Raw genomic sequence first — 20,878 nt, 5'->3', positions numbered from 1 at the left:
AGGATGTGGAGCAACTGGAACCCTCATGCGTTGCTGGTCGAAATGTAAAATGGTGTAGCACCTATGGAAAAACCACACGGCTATTCTTAAAAAAATTAAATACAGAATTATCATATGATTCAGTAATTCCACTTCTGGGTATACACCCAAAAGAACTGAAAGCAAGCACCTGAACAGATATATTTGTATACCCATGTTCACAGCAGCATTATTCACAACAGCCAAAAGGTGGAACCAAATCAAATGTCTATTGACAGATGAATGGCTAAACAAAAATGTGGTACATACATACAATGAAATGTTACTCAGCCTTAAAAAAGGATGAAATTCTGATACATGCTACACAATACGGATGAACCCTGAGGTAAAGTAAACCATAAGGCTAAGTGAAATCAGTCACAAAAGGACAAATATTGTGTGATTCCACTATATGAGGTACCTAGAGTAATCAAATTCACAGAGATAGAAAGCAGGGTGACAAATAATGGTGACAGTTACACAACATTGTGAATGTACTAATGCCATAGAACTGTCTACTTAAAAATGGTTAAAATGGGAAATTTGATGTATGTATCTTTTACTACAAAAAAAAGTAATGGGGCTTGTATGAAAATTAAGAGAATGACAGAAATTTACCACTGAACTTGATTTTATCAATGTTTACAACCTCAGGTCAATAAAGTATCTTTGAGGCCGGGCGCGGTGGCTCATGCCTGTAATCCTAGCACTTTGGGAGGCTGAGGTGGGTGGACCATTCAAGGTCAGGAGTTTGAGACAAGCCTGGCCAACATGGTGGAACTCCGTCTCTACTAAAAATACAAAAAATTGGCCAGGCATGGTGGCGCGTGCCTGTAATCCCAGCTACTCAGGAGGCTGAGACAGAAGAATTGCTTGAACCCAGGAGGTGGAGGTTGCAGTGAGCCGAGATTGTGCCGTTGCACTCCAGCCTGGGTGACAGAGTGGGACTCTGTCTCAAAAAAAAAAAAAAATAAATAAAAATAAAAATAAAGTATCTTTGAATGTTTTGTTTCACCAAATAACATCTTTACAAAACAAATAAATATATTACCTCTTGAATTTCTTTTTCTAATAGCTCCACTCTTTCTCGAAGATGTCTCCTCTCAGTGTCAATAGAAAGAAGTTCCAGTCGAACTGAGCTGCTTTCTCCCTCCGCTTGATGGGCTTTGACCTCCCAGTCTTCAGCACGGTTATGAAGCATCTGAAATCTATCTAACAAATCTTGATTTTCTTTTTCCTGGTTTAATCATAATAAAATTGTTTCTAAATTAGTAACTGTCACTTACTGGAACACCCATGTCATAAACACATACACACACAGCATTCTGTTCTAATTTAGGAAGCATTAGTTATCTGTGCAGGTACCACACTAAAATCTATGGGAAAAATAGAAAAAGGCAGTAGGCAGGATCTCTACTTTAAAATGTTTGATATCTAATTGTAGAGGCAGAATAAACCAACATGAAAAAGTTAAAAAAAGAAAAACCCTCAGTCTTAAATCCAACCTAAATAGCATTTTTCACCTTGGCAGCCATTAAGCTCTCCCATCGTGACACCTCTGTTATGTATTTATGAACTCTGCTCTTCATTTCTTCTTTTTCTTGCACTGCTGCTTCCAATTCCAATGAGATTTCCTACAAATAAAAAAATTAAAGACAATCTAAAATGAACACACCACCAAACAAATTTTATTTATATTCAAATAATTCCTTTGGAATTGGAGAATAAGATAGAGTAGGACAAAAGGAAAACTGTTCCTAAGTGTTATTTTCACATATTTTTCCTGGCAGATCTCATCTTTTTAAAACTTTTCAGACAGAGTCTCATTCTATCACTCAGGCTGGAGTGCAATGGCGTGATCACAGCTCACTGCAGCCTTGACCTTCTGGGCTCAAGCAATCCTTCCACTTCAGTCCTCCGAGTAGCTGAGATCCCAGGCAAATGTCACCATGCCAGCTAATTTTTTTTAATTTTCTGAGATGAGATCTCACTATGACGTCCAGCCTGGTCTCAAACTCCTGGGCTCAAACAATCCTCCTACTTTGGTCTCCGAAAGTGCTGGGATTATAGGCGTGAGCTACCACGCCTGGTCTGATCTTGACTTTTTAACCAAACTTTATCACACATTTCCCATAATAGTCCTGATCATGTATCTGGTATTTACACTAAGGGCTAGCTATGGTCAGGGGCTGACATTAAAAAAATTCATATTTCATCAATATGCTTTATGCTGAATAATACTGAAAACAATTTTTTAAAAACATAAAATATTTAAAACAGGAAAATCACTGGTTTTCTCAGTATAATCTGTTAGGAAACCAGCACAAACAGAACTAATACCTTTCAGTATTTACCATTCTAAAACACTCATTCATTTAACTACAGGTATATTTCAGAGCAGACAGAAGTAAGCACAAATAATTAAAACCTATCCTGAGTCTTTAAAACACAGAAACTTTGCTCTGGGAGTGATGCTGATGTCCTCACCCATTGGGTGACAATGATTTCTGACATACAGAATTTCATGCTCTCAGCTTTAGGTTTCCTTGCAACAAAGACCAAAATGGTGAGAAGATCAGTTGCACCCATTAGACACCCTGTGATATACAGCAGCATTCTAAGCAACTTTATTTTTTTAGATGGAGTCTCACTCTGTTGCTCAGGCTGGAGTGCAGTGGCACGATCTCGGGTCACTGCAACCTCCACCTCCAGGTTCAGGTGATTCTCCTGCCTCAGCCTTCCGAGCAGCTGGGATTACAGGCGCATACCACCACGCCTGGCTAATTTTTGTATTTTTAGTAGAGATGGGGTTTCACCATGTTGGTCAGGCTGGTCTCAAACTCCTGATCTCAAGTGATCCACCCACCTCAGCCTCCAAAAGTGCTAAGATTACAGGTGTGAGCCACTGCGCCCAGCCTAAGCTACATTTTTTAATACCCTGATAAACACCATTGTCCTTAATGAATTATTTATATCACTTATTTTTATGTCATTAAATTTTAGAAAAAAAATTTAGAGCTGTAATATTTAGCAAACAATGGATAGTATAAAACTATCAAAATTTATGCATTGTGTTCGTACTTGGTTTTCTCTTGCTATTGTAGCCAGGTCATCTTGCAATCTTCTGTTTTCCTTAAAAGCAATTTCTCTAGATCTTCCTACTTCATCGAGTTCTTTGTGAGCTGCATCAAGCTGGCGCCGGAGGCTGTTTATCTCACGATCTCGATTAACTAATGTTTCTTTTAGCTGGCTGTTAAATGAGTGATGTGAAAATAATAAAACTTATAAAAACTGTAGTTCATTTAAAAGAAAACTTATAGTCTAAGTATACTTAGAATACAAATATACTGTGATTATAAGAAATTATAACTGCTGCATTAAGATACCTATTAATTAGGTAGAACAGATATTTTAGAGCTCTACCAATAATTACCTGCAAATGAAGTAAAAAAAATAAATAAATGTATTAATCCAACAGTCAAGTAAACACAGAACACTTTCAAGTGTTAAAAGTTGAATAGCTTGAGCCCAAGAGTTCGAGACCAGCCTGGGCAATATAGGGAGACCCCATTTCTACCAAAAAGTTTTTTAAAATTAGCTGAGCGTGGTGGCACATGCCTGTAGTCTCAACTACTCAGAAGGCTGAGGTGGGAGGATCACCTGAGCCTGGGGAGGCCAAGGTTGCCGTGAGTGGAGATCATGCCACTACACTCCAGCTTGGGCAACAGAGTGAGACCTTGTCTCAAAAACATACAAAAAGTAAAGCACAGATTGAATTGGCAAATATTTATTAAATGTCTATATCCCCACTATTATATAAAATGTTAAGGGTAAGTAAAATAAATAAGCAACTTTTTTCTTGAAGTGGCTTACAATCTGCCTGGAGAGACTAGATATAAAACGTAAAATTTTATGACAGCGCTCAAGATAGGTTTAGATGGACAATAAATTCAAGATTGGCTACTAAGTAATTTAAGTTTTAATGATTAGGCTCCAAGTGGCATAATTACAGTAAAAATAAGGAACAAGTAGGTATGTAGGAGAATAGTTAATAAGACATAAGTGTTATGTGGATGACAGAAAAGGAGAGGTTAAAGAGGATAACATATTTTCAAGCTGGAGACTGAGAAAATGATGCTACCATTGACAAAAATGGGGAAATTGAAAGAGAAATTCTTCTATTGCTACATTGCTACTGAATAGATAAAGCTGTATTCACTGAAAATCTCCTAAAAAGCTGGATGTAATTTCATTAATGACTTACTTCACAGCTGATTCACACTCTGAGATCATTAGCTTCATTTGAGCAACAGTTTTCTCCTATAGAAATTACAAAAATGTGTAAGATTTTAAACCAAAATGTCTTTAGCTAAATTTATATAACTTGTCATACTCATATAGTTCAAATATGCAGCTCAATTATATAAAGTATGCCTAAAACAAAGCTCCAAGTGAACATATCTCCATGTCCCAATCGTACTTCACATACTGGCGTGTTTTGACCTACCCTTGAATAGTTTTCTTGAGTTTGCTTTAATGAGATCTGATAAAATCACATTCTAGAAATAGATAAAATTACATTTTGAAGATCAACATTATTTGAAAAAAATGATATTTAAACATTAGAAAACATGGTCCTGGGTCTTAGAAACTTCTACATGGCCAATAATAATTGCATATTTGGGAAACTTCTGGTTCTAAGATGGTGGTGTAGTCACAAGCTGACTTCATTCCTCACAAAGAAAACCAAAAATAAATATACAATGTTAACATTATCATCAGCACTATCCCAGGACTCAAATACGAGGACAAGTCAGTTCCTGGGCCACAGAGACGTAAAAAACCTCTGAGCACACAATGACAGAATCGAATTTGCACATCTGTGATGTCCGTTCCCTCAATCTGCCTGGCACCAAGTACAAAGGAAAATCTCCTCTAATTCATGGTTTCTACACTGGAAAAAGTGAGATTGAGGTGGACAACCAGCTTTTCTACTATTTTGCGTAATTTGGCAGGAGACCTGTTCCATGCCTCAACACATAGGAAACATCATGGATACCTGAAGGGAGACCTGTCCCTGAGGACACCCAGAGACAAAGTGGTGAGGTAGGACTACCTCCTCATCCCTGGAAACTCTTCTCTGTTCGGCCAAAGACAGCAAATCAGAGTGGTAGTTCAGTAACACCATGCTGTAGGAGGTACATTCCACAGGTCCCCTGGGCACAAACCCTTAGCCAGCCCTTCGACACTGCTGGGACATCCCCTTTGGGACCTCCCCCATCCCAGATAGGTAGGGGTGTGAGCATTCACTAAAGCCAAGGCAAACTTGGGCTTTAGCCACCATCTAGTGACAAAAAGGAGGCAGTAACCTATGAAAAAAAGTGTAAGAAATTCAATAAAGTTTGAAGAATCTCTAAGCAAACATAACCAATGAAAACCAAAACAAGCCAGGCTGGGTGTGGTGGTTCAGGCCTGTAATCCCAGTACTTTGGGAGGCTGAGGCAGGTGGATCACCCGAGATCAGGAGTTCGAGACCAGCCTGGTCAACATGGTGAAATGCCATCTCTACTAAAAATACAAAAATTAGCCAGGTGTGGTGTTGCATGCCTGTAATTCCAGCTACTTGGGAGGCTGAGGCAGGAGAATCGCTTGAACTCGGGAGACAGAGGTTACAGTGAGTTGAGATCATGCCACTGCACTCCAGTCTAGGTGACAGAGCAAGACTCTGTCTCAAAAAACACAAACAAAAACAACAACAAAAAAACAAGCCAGACAGAGAAGACTGGAGTAAATAACTAATCCTTCGAAAACACAGACATACATCCACAAGAAACAACAGCAAACAGGGAACTATGAACTCTTCAAATGGACAAAGCAAGGAACCAGTGATTGATCCTGACAAGACAATGACACCTGAGCTCTCTGGCCAAGAATTCAAAATTGAGGTATCAAGGAAATTCAGTGATCTCTAGGATAACACAGAAAATTCAGAAATTTATCAGAAAAAAAATTTTAATATATATTTTTTGAGACAGGTCTCATTCTGTCGACCAGGCTGGAGTGTTTGGAGTGCAGTGGTGTAATCACGGCTCACTGCAGACTCAACCACCTAGGCTCAAGGGATCCTCCTGCCTCAGCCTCCCATGCAGTTGGAACCACAGGTGCACACCACTATACCTGGCTCTTATCAGAGAAATTTAACCAAGAGATTGAAATAATAAAAAATGGCAAACAAATCTTAGAATTGAGAAATACATTTCCTGAACTGAAAAATTCATTGCAGGATCTCAACAGGAGAATGGATCAAGCAAAGGCAAGAATCAGTGAGCTTGAAGACAAGCTATTTGAAATTACACAGGGAAAGGAGAACAACAACAAAAGAATAAAAAGGAACAAAAATTGCCTACAAGATACAGAAAAATACAAAACCGAAGGATTACTGGTGTTCAAGAGGGAGTTTAGCAAGATCAAGGGGTAGAAAGCTTACTCAAAGAAATAACAGAACACTTTCCAAAACTTGAGAAAGACAAATTTCCTGGTGTAGGAAGGTCAGAGAACACGAAAGAGATTCAACCCAAAAAAGACTGCCCCAGGCCGGGCGCGGTGGCTCAAGCCTGTAATCCCAGCACTTTGGGAGGCCGAGACAGGCGGATCACGAGGTCAGGAGATCGAGACCATCCTGGCTAACACGGTGAAACCCCGTCTCTACTAAAAAATACAAAAAACTAGCCGGGCGTGGTGGCAGGCGCCTGTAGTCCCAGCTACACGGGAGGCTGAGGCAGGAGAATGGTGTAAACCCGGGAGGCGGAGCTTGCAGTGAGCTGAGATCCGGCCACTGCACTCTAGCCCGGGCGAGAGAGCAAGACTCCGTCTCAAAAAAAAAAAAAAAGACTGCCCCAAACATATAATAAACTCTCCAAGGTCAAGGACAAAGATAGGATCCTAAAAGCAGGAAGAGAAAAGCAAATGATATAAAAAGGAACTCCAATTCATCTAGAAACAGACTTCTCAAAAGAAACCATACAGGCCAAGAGGAAGTAGACTATCATTTTCAAAGTGCTAAAAGAAAAAAACTGCCATACAAGAATATGTTATCCAGCAAAAGTGCCTTTCAATAAAGTCCTTCCCAGATAAACAAAAGCTAAGAGAATTCACCACGAACAGGCACATCTTAAAAGAAATGCTAAGGGAGTTCTTCAATTAGAAAGAAAAAAACTAATGTGCAAAAAGAAAACATTTAAAGGTATAAAACCCACTGGTAAAATTAAATACAGAGACAATCCCAGAACACTCTAATACTGTAGTTGTGGTATACAATCCACTTATAATTCTAGTCTGAAGCCTAAAAAACTAATCTATCAAAAACAATAGCTACAGCAACCTGTTAAGAGACAGGCAATACACAAATCTGCAAATTAAGACAATCATAGGTCAAAATGCAAGGGAGATAAAGTGTAGAATTTTTTTTAGTTATTTCTTTGTGGGTTTTTTGTTTTGTCTTTTTGTTCGTTGTTTGTTTTTTAGAGACTGGGTCTTGTTCTGTCACCCAGACTTGAAATGCAATGGTGTGATCATAGATCACTACAGCCTTAAACTCCTGGGCTCAAGTGATCCTCCTGCCTCAGGCTCCTGAATATCTGGGACTACAGGTACCACCATGCCCAGCTAATTTTTTTTATTTTGGTAGAGATGGGGTCTCATTATGTTGCCCAGGCTAGTGTTAAACTTGTGGCCTCAAGCAATCTTCCCATCTTGGTCTCCCAAAGTGTCCAGATTAAGGTGTGAGCCAACATGCCTGGCCTTCTTTGTTTTAATTCTGTGTGTGTAATCTAAGATAAGTTGTCAGTTCTTTAAAATAACTTGTTATAAGATATGTTTTGTAAGCTTCATGGTAACCACAGTGTAAAAAGCTATAAAAAGCAATTAATTAAAACATACTACCAGAGAAAATCACTTAACCATGAAGGATGACAATAAGAAGTGAAGAAAGAGAAGAGTTATAAAACAACTAGAAAAAAGCAAAAAAAAAAAAAAAAAAAAAAAAAAAAAAAGGCAGCATTAAGTCCTTCCATATCATTTACAACACTGAATGGAAACTGACTCCATTCTCCAATTAAAAGACTGAGTGTTTGAATGGTTAAAAAGAAGACCCAACTATATACTGCCTACAGGAAGCCCATCTCACCTATAAAGACACAAATAAGACTGAAAGTGAATGGATGGAAAAAGATATGTCATGCAAACAAAAACAGAAGGAGTAGCTTTACTCACATCAGACAAAGTAAACTAGAAGTCAAAGACTATAAAAAGAGACAACAAAGGTCACTACATAGAATTATAAAGGGGTCAATACAGAAAGAGGGTATAATAATTATACATATTTATGCACCCAACACCAGAGTTCCTAGGTATATAAAACAAACATAAATAGATCTAAAAAGAGAGACACACTGCAATACGATAATGGTAGGGGACTTCAGCACCCCACTATCAGTAATGGACAGATCATGTTGACATAAAATCAACAAAGAAACATTGGAGTTAATCTGTACACTAGACAAATATGCCCAACTGACATTTGCAGAACATTTCACCCAAATGCTACAGAATAAATTCTTTTTATCAGCACATGGAACGTTCTACAGAATAGACCATAGTTCACGCCATAAAACAAGTTTCAACAAATTCAAGAAAGTAGAAAGCATATCAAGTATCTTTTCTGAACAAAACGGAATAAAACTAGAAATCAATAAGAGAAACACTGGAAACTACACAAACACATCAAAATTAAACAACAGTTGCTCTCGAATGACCAATGGGTCAATGAAGAAATGAAAAAGGCAATTAAAAAAGTATTGAAACAAATGAAAAGGGAAATATAATGTACCAAAATCTATGAAATACTGCAAAAACAGAGCTAAGAGGGACGTTTATAGCAATAAATGTCTGTATCAAAAAAGTTGAGGCTGAGCATGGTGGCTCATGCCTGTAATCCCAGCACTTGGGGAGGCTTAGCCAGAGGACTGCTTGAGCCTAGGAGTTGGAGACCAGCCTCGGAAACATGGTAAGACACCGTCTCTACAAAAAAATTAAAAATTAGCTGGGCATGGCGGCACACGTCTGTAGCACAAGCTAATTGGGAGGCTGAGGTAGGAGGATTGCTTGTGTCTGAAAGGTCAAGGCTGCAATGAGCCATGATCTTGCTACTGCACTTGCCTGGGCAATAGAGTGAGACCCTGTCTCAAAAAAAAAAAAAAAAAAAAAAAACCAACAAGAAAAACCAAGACTTCAAATAAACAACCTAGTGATGATGTACCTCAACTAGAAAGACTTCAAATAAACAAACTAGTGATGATGTACGTCAACCAGAAACTAGAAAGGAACTAGAAAAGCAGGAACAAACCAAACTCCAAATTAGTAGAAGGTCAGAAAGAATAAAGATCAGAGCAAAAATAAATGAAATTGAGATGAAAATATAAAAGATCTGCTGGGCACAGTGGCTCACGCCTGTAATCCCAGCACTTTGGAAAAAGAAACATTTAAAGGTATGGACGAGGTGGACGGATCACGAGGTCAGGAGATCGAGACCATCCTGGCTAACATGGTGAAACTCCATCTCTACTAAAAATACAAAAAGAAATTAGCCAGGCGTGGTGGCGGTTGCCTGTAGTCCCAGTTACTTGGGAGGCTGAGGCAGGAGAACAGCATGAACCCGGGAGGTGGAGCATGCAGTGAGCCGAGATTGCACCACTGCACTCCAGCCTGGGTGACAGAGCGAGACTCTATCTCAGAAAAAAAGAAAAAGAAAATACAAAAGATCAATGAAATGAAAAGTTGTTTTTTTAAAAAGATAAACAAAATCAACAAACCTTTAAGGCTGACAAGAAAAAAAGAGACAAGACCCAATAAATAAAATCAGAAACAAAAAAGGGGACATAACTGTGACCATAGAAATACAAGGAATCATGAAAGACAATTACAATCACATGCCAACAAACTGGAAAACCTAGAAGAAATGGATAAATTCCTGGACACTTACAAGCTACCAAGTTTGAACCATGAAGAAACAGAAAACTTCAACAAACCAATAACAAGTAGTAAGATAGAAGCTGTAATAAGAAGTCTTCCACAAAAGAAAAGTCCAGGACCTAATGGCTTTACTGCTGAACTCTACTGAACATCTAAAGAAGAACTAATACCAATTCCTGCTCAAACTCTTCAAGAAAATTGAAGAGGGTGGAATACTTCCAAATTCATTCTACAAGGCCAGCATTATCCTGATACCAAAACCAGACAAAGACACAACAAAAAAAGAAAACTACAGGCCAATATCACTGATGCACATAGGTGCAAAAATCCTCAACAAAATACTAGCAAACTAAATTCAACAATACTTTTTAAATAAATCAAAAAGATCATTCACCATGATCAAGTGGGATTCATCCCAAGGATGCAAGGATGGTTCAACATGCACAATCAATAAATGTGATACATTAACAGAAGAACAGAAGCCATATAAATCATTTCAATAGATGCTGAAAAAGCATTCAATAAGTTGGAACATCCCTTTATTGTAAAAACCCTCAACAAAGGGTACAAAAAAAATACCTCAAAATAACAAAGGCCATATATGACAAACCCTAGAGTCAACATAATATTGAATGGGGAAAACCTGAAAGCCTCTCCTATAAGATCTGGAACAAGCCAAGGATGCCCACTTTCACACTTTTATTCAACATAATCCTAGAAATCCTGGCCAGGGCAAATAGTCAAGAGAAAGAAATAAAAGGCATCCAAATTGAAAAGAAGAAGTCAAATTAGCCTTGTATGCAGACTACATGATCTTGTATTTAGAAAAACTTTAACACTCCACTAAAAAACTGCTGGAACTGACAAGAAAATTCAGTAAAGCTGCACAATACAAAATCAAGATTACAAAAATCAACAGCATTTTTATACTCCAACAGCAATCTGAAAAAGAAATCAAGAAAACAATTCCATTTACAATAGCTGCAAAGAATAGAAAACACCTAGAAATCAATTTAACCAAATAAATGAAAGAGCTATAAACGGAAAACTACAAAACACTGATGAAAGAAATAGAAGAGACCATAAAAAAATAGAAGGATATTCCATACTCATGGATTGATGGAATTAATGTTGCTAAAATGATAATAACACCCAAAGCAATTTACAGATTCAATGTAATCCCTATTAGAACACAATCAACATTCCTCACAGATACAGAAAAAAAAAAATCCTCAAATAAATTGAAAAGACCCCAAAGAGCCAAAGCAATCCTGAGCAAAAAAACAAAGCTGGAGATCACACTAACTGACTTCAAAATATACTATATAGCTATCCAATCAGCATGGTACTGGCATAAAAACAAGACACATAGACCAACAGAACATAATAGAGGACCCAGATATAAATCCACACATTTAAAGCCAACTCATTTTCAACAAGATGCCAAGAACATATAACGGGGAAAGGGCAGTCTTTTCAATAAGTGGTGCTGGGAAAACTGGATAACCACATACAGAATAATGAAACTGGACCCCTATCTCTCACCACATACAACACTCAAATCAAAGTGGATTAAAGACTAGAATCTATGACCTGAAACTATGGAACTACTAGAAGAAAATGTTGGGGAAATGCTCTGGGACATTGGTGTGGACAAATATTGTTTGTGTAAGATTTTAAAAGCACAGGCAACAAAAGTAAAAACAGACAAATGGGATTACATTAAGCCAAAAAGCGTCTGCATAGCAATGGAAACAATTAACAAAGTGAAGAGACAACCTACAGAATGGGAGAAAATATCTGCAAACTATCCATCTGACAAGGGATTAATAAACAGAACATACAAGGAGCTCAAACAACTCAACAGCAAAAAAACCCAAATAATCCAATTTTAAAATGGGCAAAGATTTTCATAGACAGTTCTCAAAAAAAATATACAGATGGTCAAAAAGCATGTGAAAAAATGCTCAACATGACTAATTATCAGAGAAACGCAAATTAAAACTACAATGAGATATCATCTCACCCCAGTTAGAATGCCTTTTATCAAAAAGATGGGGAATAACAGATGCTGGCAAGGATGTGGAGAAACAGGAACTCTTGTACACTGTTGGTGGGATGTAAATTAGTACAGCCACTATGGAAAACGGTGTATGAAGGTTCCTCAAAAAACTAAAAATAGAACTACCATATGATCCTGCAATTCCATTACTGAGTAAATATCTGAAAGAGAGGAAATCAATATATCGAAGAAATATCTGCCCCCAGTATATATACACAGGAAATATTATTCAGCCATGAAAATGAATGAAATGCTGTCATTTGCAGCAACACGGAAGGACCTGGAGGTCATGATGTTAAGTGAACCATGTCAAGCACAGAAACACAAATATTGTTTGTTCTCACCTATATGTGGGTGATAAAAAGTGGATCTCATGAAGGCAGAGAGTAGACTGGTGGTTACCAAAGACCAGTAAAAGGATGAGGGAGGAGGCGTGAAGAGAGGTTGATTAATGGGCACAAATATACACTTAGAAGTAAGACCTGGTGTTCGAGAGATATCAGTAGGGTGATTCTAGTTAACACTAATCCAGTGCACACTTCAAAACAGCTAAAAGAGAATAATTCACACATTCCTAGCATAAAGAAAAAAATAAAGTGATAAATATCCCAATTACCCTGACTTGATTATATGAATGTCTCAAATTATCACATGTAACCCAAAAATATGTACATCTCATATGTACCAATAAAAGCACATAAACTTTTTATTTATTCATTTATTTATTCATTCATTCATTCATTCATTCATTTAGAGGCAGAGTCTTGCTCTGTCACCCAGGCTGGAGTGCAGTGGCATGATCTCAGCTCAGTGCAATCTCCGCCCTTGGGCTCAAGTGATCCTCCCACCTCAGCTTCCTGAGCAACTGGGACCACAGGTGCACACTATCACACCTAGCTATTTTTTTTTATTTTTGGCAAAGATGGGGTCTCACCATGTGGCACAGGCTTGTCTTGAACTCCTGAGCTCAAGCAATCCTCCCGCCTCAGCCTCCCAAAGTGCTGAGATTACAGGTGTGAGCCACCATATCCTGCCAAAAGTAAATAAACCTTTAAAAAAAGAAATGCATACGTGAAAATACAATAATCTTTTCGGGCTAGGGGTAGTGGCCCATGCCTGTAACTCCAATTGCTGAGGTGGGAGGATTCCTTGAGCCCAAGAGGTAGAGGCTGCAGTGAGCTGTGATCATGCCACTGCACTGCAGCCTGGGCAACGGAGTGAGATCCCATCTCAAAAACAAAAAAAAAAAATCTGTTCTGTTTGGATGCTGGAGAATTATATTAAATGATCACATACTTTATTAGCTAGGTTTTCTTGCAAATTTGCAATCTTTTCTGTCTTCTCATCTACAGTCTCCTGGAGAAAGTCTTTTTCTTTATCAATAACACCAATGGTCTTTTTCATTACATGAGCCTCCTCATCTTGTGAAGTCATCTTAAGGTTTAATTCATCTGCAAATGAAAAGAAATGTTTGTTAGACAAAGTATATTAGGATTAGCAGAAACAAAATTTAAAACATTTACCTATTTTTTCCTCCAGTATTTTAATTTGTGCTTGGGCTGATTCAAGTTCACCTCTTTTAATGGAAAGTCGGTGCTGATAGTCATCAACTGACCGCTGTAGCTGCTCAATTACTATCCTAAAGAATCAACAGACAAAAACACATGGTATTCTTTCTCTCTCATAGAAATACTTTTAAAAAATGAGATTTCTTAAAAATATTTTGATGTCTTATTTTTAAAGTTTTTGTTATTTTTTATTTTAAAGCTCTTCCAGTATAATCTATGGCATTATATATTATTTCTAGCTGTCCACTATTCTCTAAAATGGTTCCATCTTCCTAAAAATAATATAGTATAAAAATCAAATTAATTGTGTGTTCTTTTCTAGAAGCTTCTCGGTAGTTTTAAAGCTCTTCTTAGTTTCCTAATGTTAACCCCTTTTCCTTTAAATCTTTTTCTAATAGTGCAGGCAAAGGAAAAATCCTGTTCTTACAGTATGACCTGGCATTTCAAAGCACTATCCATAAATTCTAACCATCCCAACCAGTGAGTTCTTTTTTTTGTTTGTTTGAGACAGGGTCTCCCTCTGACACACAGGCTGGAGTACAGTGGTAAGATCTCAGCTCACTGCAACCTCTGCCTCCTGGGCTCAGGTGATCCTCCTACCTCAGCATCCCTAGAGGCTGGGACTACAGACGTAGACCACCAGACCTATCTAATTTTTCTATTTTTAGTAGAGATGGGGTTTTACCATGTTGCCCAGGCTGGTCTCAAACTCCTAAGCTCAAGCAATCCATCTGCCTCGGTCTCCCAAAGTGCTGGGATTACAGGCATAAGCCACCATTCCCAGCCCTGACCTGTCAGCTTTTAATATTGCTTCTTATTCTGACTTTTTGGCTGAGTAGTCAAATAGAGACACAGAAAGCAGGGAAAGTAGGCATTTCCCGCAGTACAATGGGGATTTAAGATTAAAGACTTCGTTCAGGGAGCAAAAGAAAGGATGTACAGAGGCCTACGTGGTTAACAATAAAGACGGTTTCAGAGAAATCTGTTACTGATCAGTAGGATTATTTTTCAGAAGTACTGTTCCTGGAAGGTTTAACAGTAAAAAATCGCTTTCATGTCATGCAGTCTTCAGAACACTTTTAGCCCTGATCTGGGAGTTCACAATCCTGCCTTGCTGAAAAGACACGGCTCTCATCTCAGAGTATTTATCAGGAATTTCCATGGATTCCTTTTAGGTTTCCTTTGAGGAATAAGACATGGAAAAAGATACTGAGGAGAGCTTAGCTTAGAATTGCCTAAAGGAAAGGAGGTTTGAATTCCAAAACCACTAATAAGATGGGACATCTTTATAGAAATGAAGAAGTTTTACTTGGCTGTATTGAGGTATTCTGAAAGACAAAACACATGATCTGACTGTTCTAATAGCAAGTGAATGATGATCAAGAGGTAGGGAGGAGAGTCAAGTTGGGACTGATTTATTTAGACTTGCAAAACTAAACCAAACCAAATTAGAAAGACACTAGGTTCAAGCAATCTTCCTAAAATTATGCGTGAGGTTCGGGTTCAGGTGACTGCACTGTATTCAAGCTATTCCTAAAAGCTAGAACTGCTGTTCCATGGGATATAACAACAGAGAGATATGTACAAACAACAACTTTGTACATATTAGCTCATTTATTCCTAGAACAGTACCATAATTAGGACGGTTCCATAATTAGAACTATTATCCCAATTTAATACAAACTACAAAAAACTTGTCCAAGGTCACCAAGCAAGTAAGGGCAAAGAAAAGATGCAAATTAAGGCTACTCTAACACTATAATGACGTTCTTCTACTACATCGTAATGCCTTATTTGCAGAATATAGGAAGGCCAACATCCTCTATGTGAAAGAGAAAACGCCTGCCAGGAAGCTATACAGAGTCCTTTCAAAAACAGAATGGCCCGCAGAATCCCTAATGAAGGACACTGAGCAGTTGGCAGTGCTTGAAATTCCAGGTAGAAATGTAAAGACTGCTTTATATCTAACTTCATAAAGCGGGGTGACTTCCTAATGAAAGTGGGGTTGACAAAGGCAGGATCACATCTTGATATACATACATATAAAGGAAGCCCTTGGGTGAGTCCTAAAAATAGCTTTGTTTTTTGATATTCTAGCGTAGAAAGAAAAGAAGACGAGACTCGATACCAGACCTTGAATTTAACTTTTCTGACCAAAGTTTTGCTAAGATAAAGGTTCTCTCAACGAAACAGTTGAGGTGTAAAAGTCACAGGAAAGAAGAGCTGAGTGACTGCCGTTATTAGTTGTTCATAATGGTGTTTGGAAAGGAAATTTTGAGAATCAAGTTAGGAAAAATGAACCAGTTTCTTAGCTTCGAAAATGCTATAAACGTAGCAAAGGGAAGTAACAACTTCTCACCAGAGAGTGAAGCAATAAAAATGAACTTAAGTTCTGGCTCTCCACTTAGCAGATGTGACTGGGTAGAGGTCCATCTCTTTGAGCTTCAAATTCCTCAGTTATATTATATTACACGGAGCTATGCATGATCTCATTTTAGGGGACAAAAGTAATTATTTCCATCATGATGCAGTAAATTTTAAACAAAGACAGCATCTTAAAGGATCCTCTGTTCCTAAGAAGTGTTCAAGTTCTAAAATGGAGCTAAAGCACCATCTAAGGTAGGTTTGGAATTTTAATGACCTATTAGAAAAAAAAAAAAAGAGAGGGAGAGAGAGACTGATGTGGTACCCCTGTTTTTATTTTAGATTTCTCCCAGTAGTCTATAGTTATAGCCCACCACTAAGAAGGATGAGTAAATATCATCTCTTGATCAGTCAGAGAGGGAAAAGAAATTAGGCATGGATTTTCTTTTAGATTTCTTCATGGGGATGATGGTTGTAACTGGTGGCCCTAGATCCTTTGACCCTTTCAATTCTAGATCCACAAACTCAGCTATCCTCACTCAGGGCTCTGGTTCCTCTTTCTTTCCTGGTAGAAAAAAAATGTTAGGAATGCCCAGAAGACAGTTCTTAAGCATCCCAGGTAACTTATGAGTCTTCTTTCCCTTATCTAAAATGGTTCTCTTGAGCCCAGGAGTTCAAGAACAGCCTGGGCAACATTGTGAGATCCTGTCTCCACAGAAATTTTTAAAACTTAGCTGAGTGTAGTGGTGCATGCCTATAGTCCCAGCTACTCAGGAGGCTGAGATGGGAGGATTACTTGAGCCAGGAGGTCAAGGTTTCAGTGAACCATGATTGTGCCACTACACTCCAGCCTGACAGAGTGAGACCCTGTCTCAAAATAAGTAAAATAAAATAAAATGGTTATAAATTACCTTAACAAATAAATACTTCTCATGGGAGACTAGTTACATTTGGTTTTCTGAATACAGCTAAAGAAATCCTAATAAAACAACTAATATATATGGGCTAGAGTTTATGGGTCATTTCCAGGAAAATCTGCTACAGCATCCATTTGATACTAGATAAGAGTATACCCTCTGGTTTTGAACAAACGCAGATAAAGACTAAGGTGAAATGAGAACAGTCTGACAGTATTTTCAGCTGCAGGATTCTCATTGTGTAGAGCCTCATAGCTGGCAGTTGTGAGGCTTAAGGATGCTTACTAGGGGGTTGACTGAGAAAAGTGAGTTGTCTAACTGGGCTGGAAACAAGTTTTCCTTGAGCAGGGGTTGACAAACTATAGCCGGATGCCAATTTCTGCAAGGCCTGAGTGGTATTCACGGTTTTTACATGTTTAAATGACTAAAAAAATTTTTCAACAGAAAATTATTATTTAGCGACATATGAAAATTTTATGAAATCCAAATTTCAGTGTCCATAATAAAGTATCCGAATACAACCACACTACTTCGTTTTATATATTGTCTAGGGCTACTTTCAAGCTACAAGGGCAGTGTTAAGTAGGTGTGACATAAACTATATAGCCCACACAGTCTAACAGGGTGTCCAAGCGAGATAATAACAGTCACGGGTTCTTAGGTTCTGTTTCTGGTTGGGCCAGTAAAGTCTCTTCCTCATCCCTGTTTCACTTATTACTAGAGACAGACTAAAAACCATGGCTTCAGGCTGCTGAAAGCCTAAAACAAAAGAGACAACAACAAAATACGGTGGGTTGGATAAGCTTGGTCTAAAATACTGACTCTTGTCTGTTTACAAAAAAAAAAAAAAAAAAAGACTGTTGACCTCAGCTCTAAAGACTGGCTAGCATGCTCCGGGAGACTATCCTTCCTGGGTAGACAAAAGTTCCTTTACAGCATTCTGTAGCTTTGATCTAGGGTATAAAATGCCAGATCTCATTAAATGCTGCAATTAAAGGGAGATGACAGTAATTTAACTTTAAAATGTGGTTAAAAAGTGAGATTTTATATTATGCGCTCTGAAAATAGACAAAGAAACCAGACAAAAGATTCTCTATTTGGACAATTAAACTGTGCTTAGGCTGGACGTGGTGGCTCACGCCTGTAATCCCAGCACTTCGGGAGGCTAAGGTGGGTGGATCACCTGAGGTCAGGTGTTTGAGACCAGCCTGGCCAAGATGGTGAAACCCTGTCTCTACTAAAAATACAAAAATTAGCCGGGCATGGTGGCAGGCACCTGTAATCCCAGCTACTCGGAAGGCTAAGGCAGGAGAATTGCTTGAACCCAGGAGGTGGAGGTTGCAGTGAGCCAAGATCGTGCCACTGCACTCCAGCCTGGGTGACAGAGCAAGACTTTGTCTCAAAAAAAAAAAAAAAAAAAAAAAAAAAAAGATGATTATGCTTGATATAGAAAATTCTGTTTGTTAGTAATAAAATTTGGTGGAAAAGGCCTGACACAGGAAGGGAAAAAGAAGATGGGTATCTCAGGGGGATGGAAAGGAACATATGCCTTATCTATCTGAGACAGTCTCACTCTGTCACCCAGGCTAGAATACAGTGGCATGAGCATGGCTCACTGTAGCCTTGAACTCCTAGGCTCAAGCAATCCTCCTACCTCAGCCTCTCGGGCAGCTGGGAATATAGGCACATGCTACCATGCCTGGCTGACTTTTGTATTTTTTGCAGAGATAAGGTTTTACCACATTGCCCAGGCTGCTCTTGAATTCCTGGGCTCAAGTGATCCTCCCACCTTGGCCTCCCAAGTGTTGAAACTATAATCCCAAAATGTTGAAATTACAGGCATGAGCCACCATGCCTGGCCCTGACTCTCAGCTTCTACAATGTCTTCATGTCAAGGAAAAGAGAACATAATGTGATCAAAGGAGTAGCAAGAGCTCTATTAATCATATTGAAAGTGGCAAAAGGTTTGGATAACATGGTTTTACTTCCCAAGAGTGCTGGGTATGATGGTTTGTATTTGGTTTTGCTTTGAACTTGGATTCAATGGTTTCAACTCATGGTTCTACCAATACTCACTTATATGGAGAATACAATTGATACACTTTCCTAAGAGACAAAATAAGTTATATTTTTCTGTTACAGCAAAACGAAGTTATAAAATAATGTCATATCCCCAGGTTATACAAGGTAACCTGGTAGAAAGGTAGACAAAAATTCTCACTATGGGCCAGGGACTGAATTACTCCTAGGTGAGGGAAGAGGCAGATTGAGCTTATAAGAGAAAAGGATATTAGTATTAGTACAAGAAGTAAAACTCCAAAGGAGCTATAGGCTAGATTATCCAAGAGACGGCACTGAGAGCTCTGCCTTCTAAGACTGGAAAAAGCCTCCTATGAGGAAAAGAGGTGTTTCAGCTATAACCTCAAGGAAAAACAAAATGGATTAAATGCTAGATCCAGTCAGCTGGACACAAAAGTGAAAAGTAAAATTCTGGATGACAAGAATATACCATGTTATCTGTACTTTGGAGCTGAATCCAGACATGAGCCAGAGGACATACTGGTCCACTTAGGTCTCCTCTTACAGAAAAAAGCAAAGAAAAAAGCAGTATCTACTTTAGTTCTTCCTGAGGTCTAACCTATCAAAACTATCGTCAGAGAAGCAAAAGAGGAAAACTGGAGATGTTCTGTATGAGTCACTAATATAGTATTCCTTAATTAACTAGACACACCCAGTTCTTGGTCTTATTTCATTAAGTCATTAGATAATCAGAGAACCCTTATGAACTACAGTCACAGACTTTTCCTAATTCCTTTGATTCTCATATTTGCTCTGTTTACTATATACTTCTGTGATTCCTAGTTTTTTGTATATTGGATCTGTGTCTTTTTTCTCATCATTTATTTTTGTTCTTTAGAGTTCTGGGTGACTTTCATGAGTTTGTTTTTTCTATTTCACCAACTCAGTTTTCTGCAATATCCAATGCCATTCACTAACTTTTCAGTTTTAATTTGTTAAATCTTTTTTTAAAAGTGTCATTACTATATCCTTTCTGATCTCAAGTTGTCACTGTTTCATGACTAAGTGTTTCACAGATGTAATGTCTTGCTGACATGTGAAAATCTTTTCCTGATTCTGACTGCAAATGTAATTAAGAGAGAAGTGTTTCCTCAGATTCTTCAGAGTGGTCCCCTTTTTCCGACCTTCAGTATCTTTTTAGTTATTGCAGCTACCCTGACCAGAAAAAAAGCTTTGTTTGCCTTTTGTTTCCTTGAGTCTTCTATATTCTAAATTAATTAATGACTAACAAACAACTTAGTATGCTAAGGTAAATGTTCTACTTATTGTATTTCTCAGCCCCATATTAGTCATCTAAACTTTTTGATTTTATGTAAAAAGTGTTTCTTAAATTTGGTCTCTGTTCTCTGAGTTCATTACCACTGCTTCAGTCCAGATCCTTGGTCTCCTTTTTTTGTCATCAATCTCTAAGACTTGAAATCCATGTTCCATATTTCCACCAGAGTTAGCTTCCTAAAAGGAATACTATTCATATGTCTTACCTCCCTACTTAAAAATTTCTGTTTCTAAGTCAGAAAAGGCTAAAAATAGGAGATAAATTCTCTGACTTTACATTTCACTGAAACAGGCAAGAAAGAGAAAGAAAATGGCATAGGTAGTAAACAATTCTGTAATTTCTAGTAATCTTACACTATGGAATACAAATGATCTGAAGTATTTAATAGGATTTCAAAAGGAAGGAGGTTGAAAAACTTTGCCTGCAATCATAATAATCTGTGAAATTTCTTTTAAAAAACACAGATACCCAAAACCTACCCAAGTAGATTCTTAGTGAATTAGAACCTCCCAAAATCAGCCCCTTAAATTCATACTTTTCAAAAGCTCCCAGGTGAGTCTGCTGC

General features: G+C 38.1%; 1 protein-coding gene across 6 annotated transcripts in view; it reads right to left on the bottom strand.

The window, feature by feature from the left end:
- LOC105463542 (centrosomal protein 135) overlaps positions 1 to 20,878 on the bottom strand; it is a 118,502-nt gene that overhangs the window by 20,537 nt on the left and 77,087 nt on the right. For all 6 annotated transcript variants that reach the window (XM_011710708.3, XM_011710707.3, XM_011710706.3 and 3 more), the window contains 6 exons: positions 13,633 to 13,748; positions 13,406 to 13,560; positions 4,283 to 4,338; positions 3,100 to 3,268; positions 1,542 to 1,652; positions 1,070 to 1,255 (listed from right to left, as the gene is read on the bottom strand). In XM_011710708.3, the coding sequence (XP_011709010.1) occupies positions 1,070 to 1,255; positions 1,542 to 1,652; positions 3,100 to 3,268; positions 4,283 to 4,338; positions 13,406 to 13,560; positions 13,633 to 13,748 (793 nt within the window). The remainder of the gene's footprint in view (positions 1 to 1,069; positions 1,256 to 1,541; positions 1,653 to 3,099; positions 3,269 to 4,282; positions 4,339 to 13,405; positions 13,561 to 13,632; positions 13,749 to 20,878) is intronic.

The sequence above is a fragment of the Macaca nemestrina genome, chromosome 3 (assembly GCF_043159975.1).
Source record: "Macaca nemestrina isolate mMacNem1 chromosome 3, mMacNem.hap1, whole genome shotgun sequence".
Lineage (NCBI taxonomy): Eukaryota > Metazoa > Chordata > Mammalia > Primates > Cercopithecidae > Macaca > Macaca nemestrina.
This window is presented reverse-complemented; position numbering and strand designations above follow the sequence as displayed.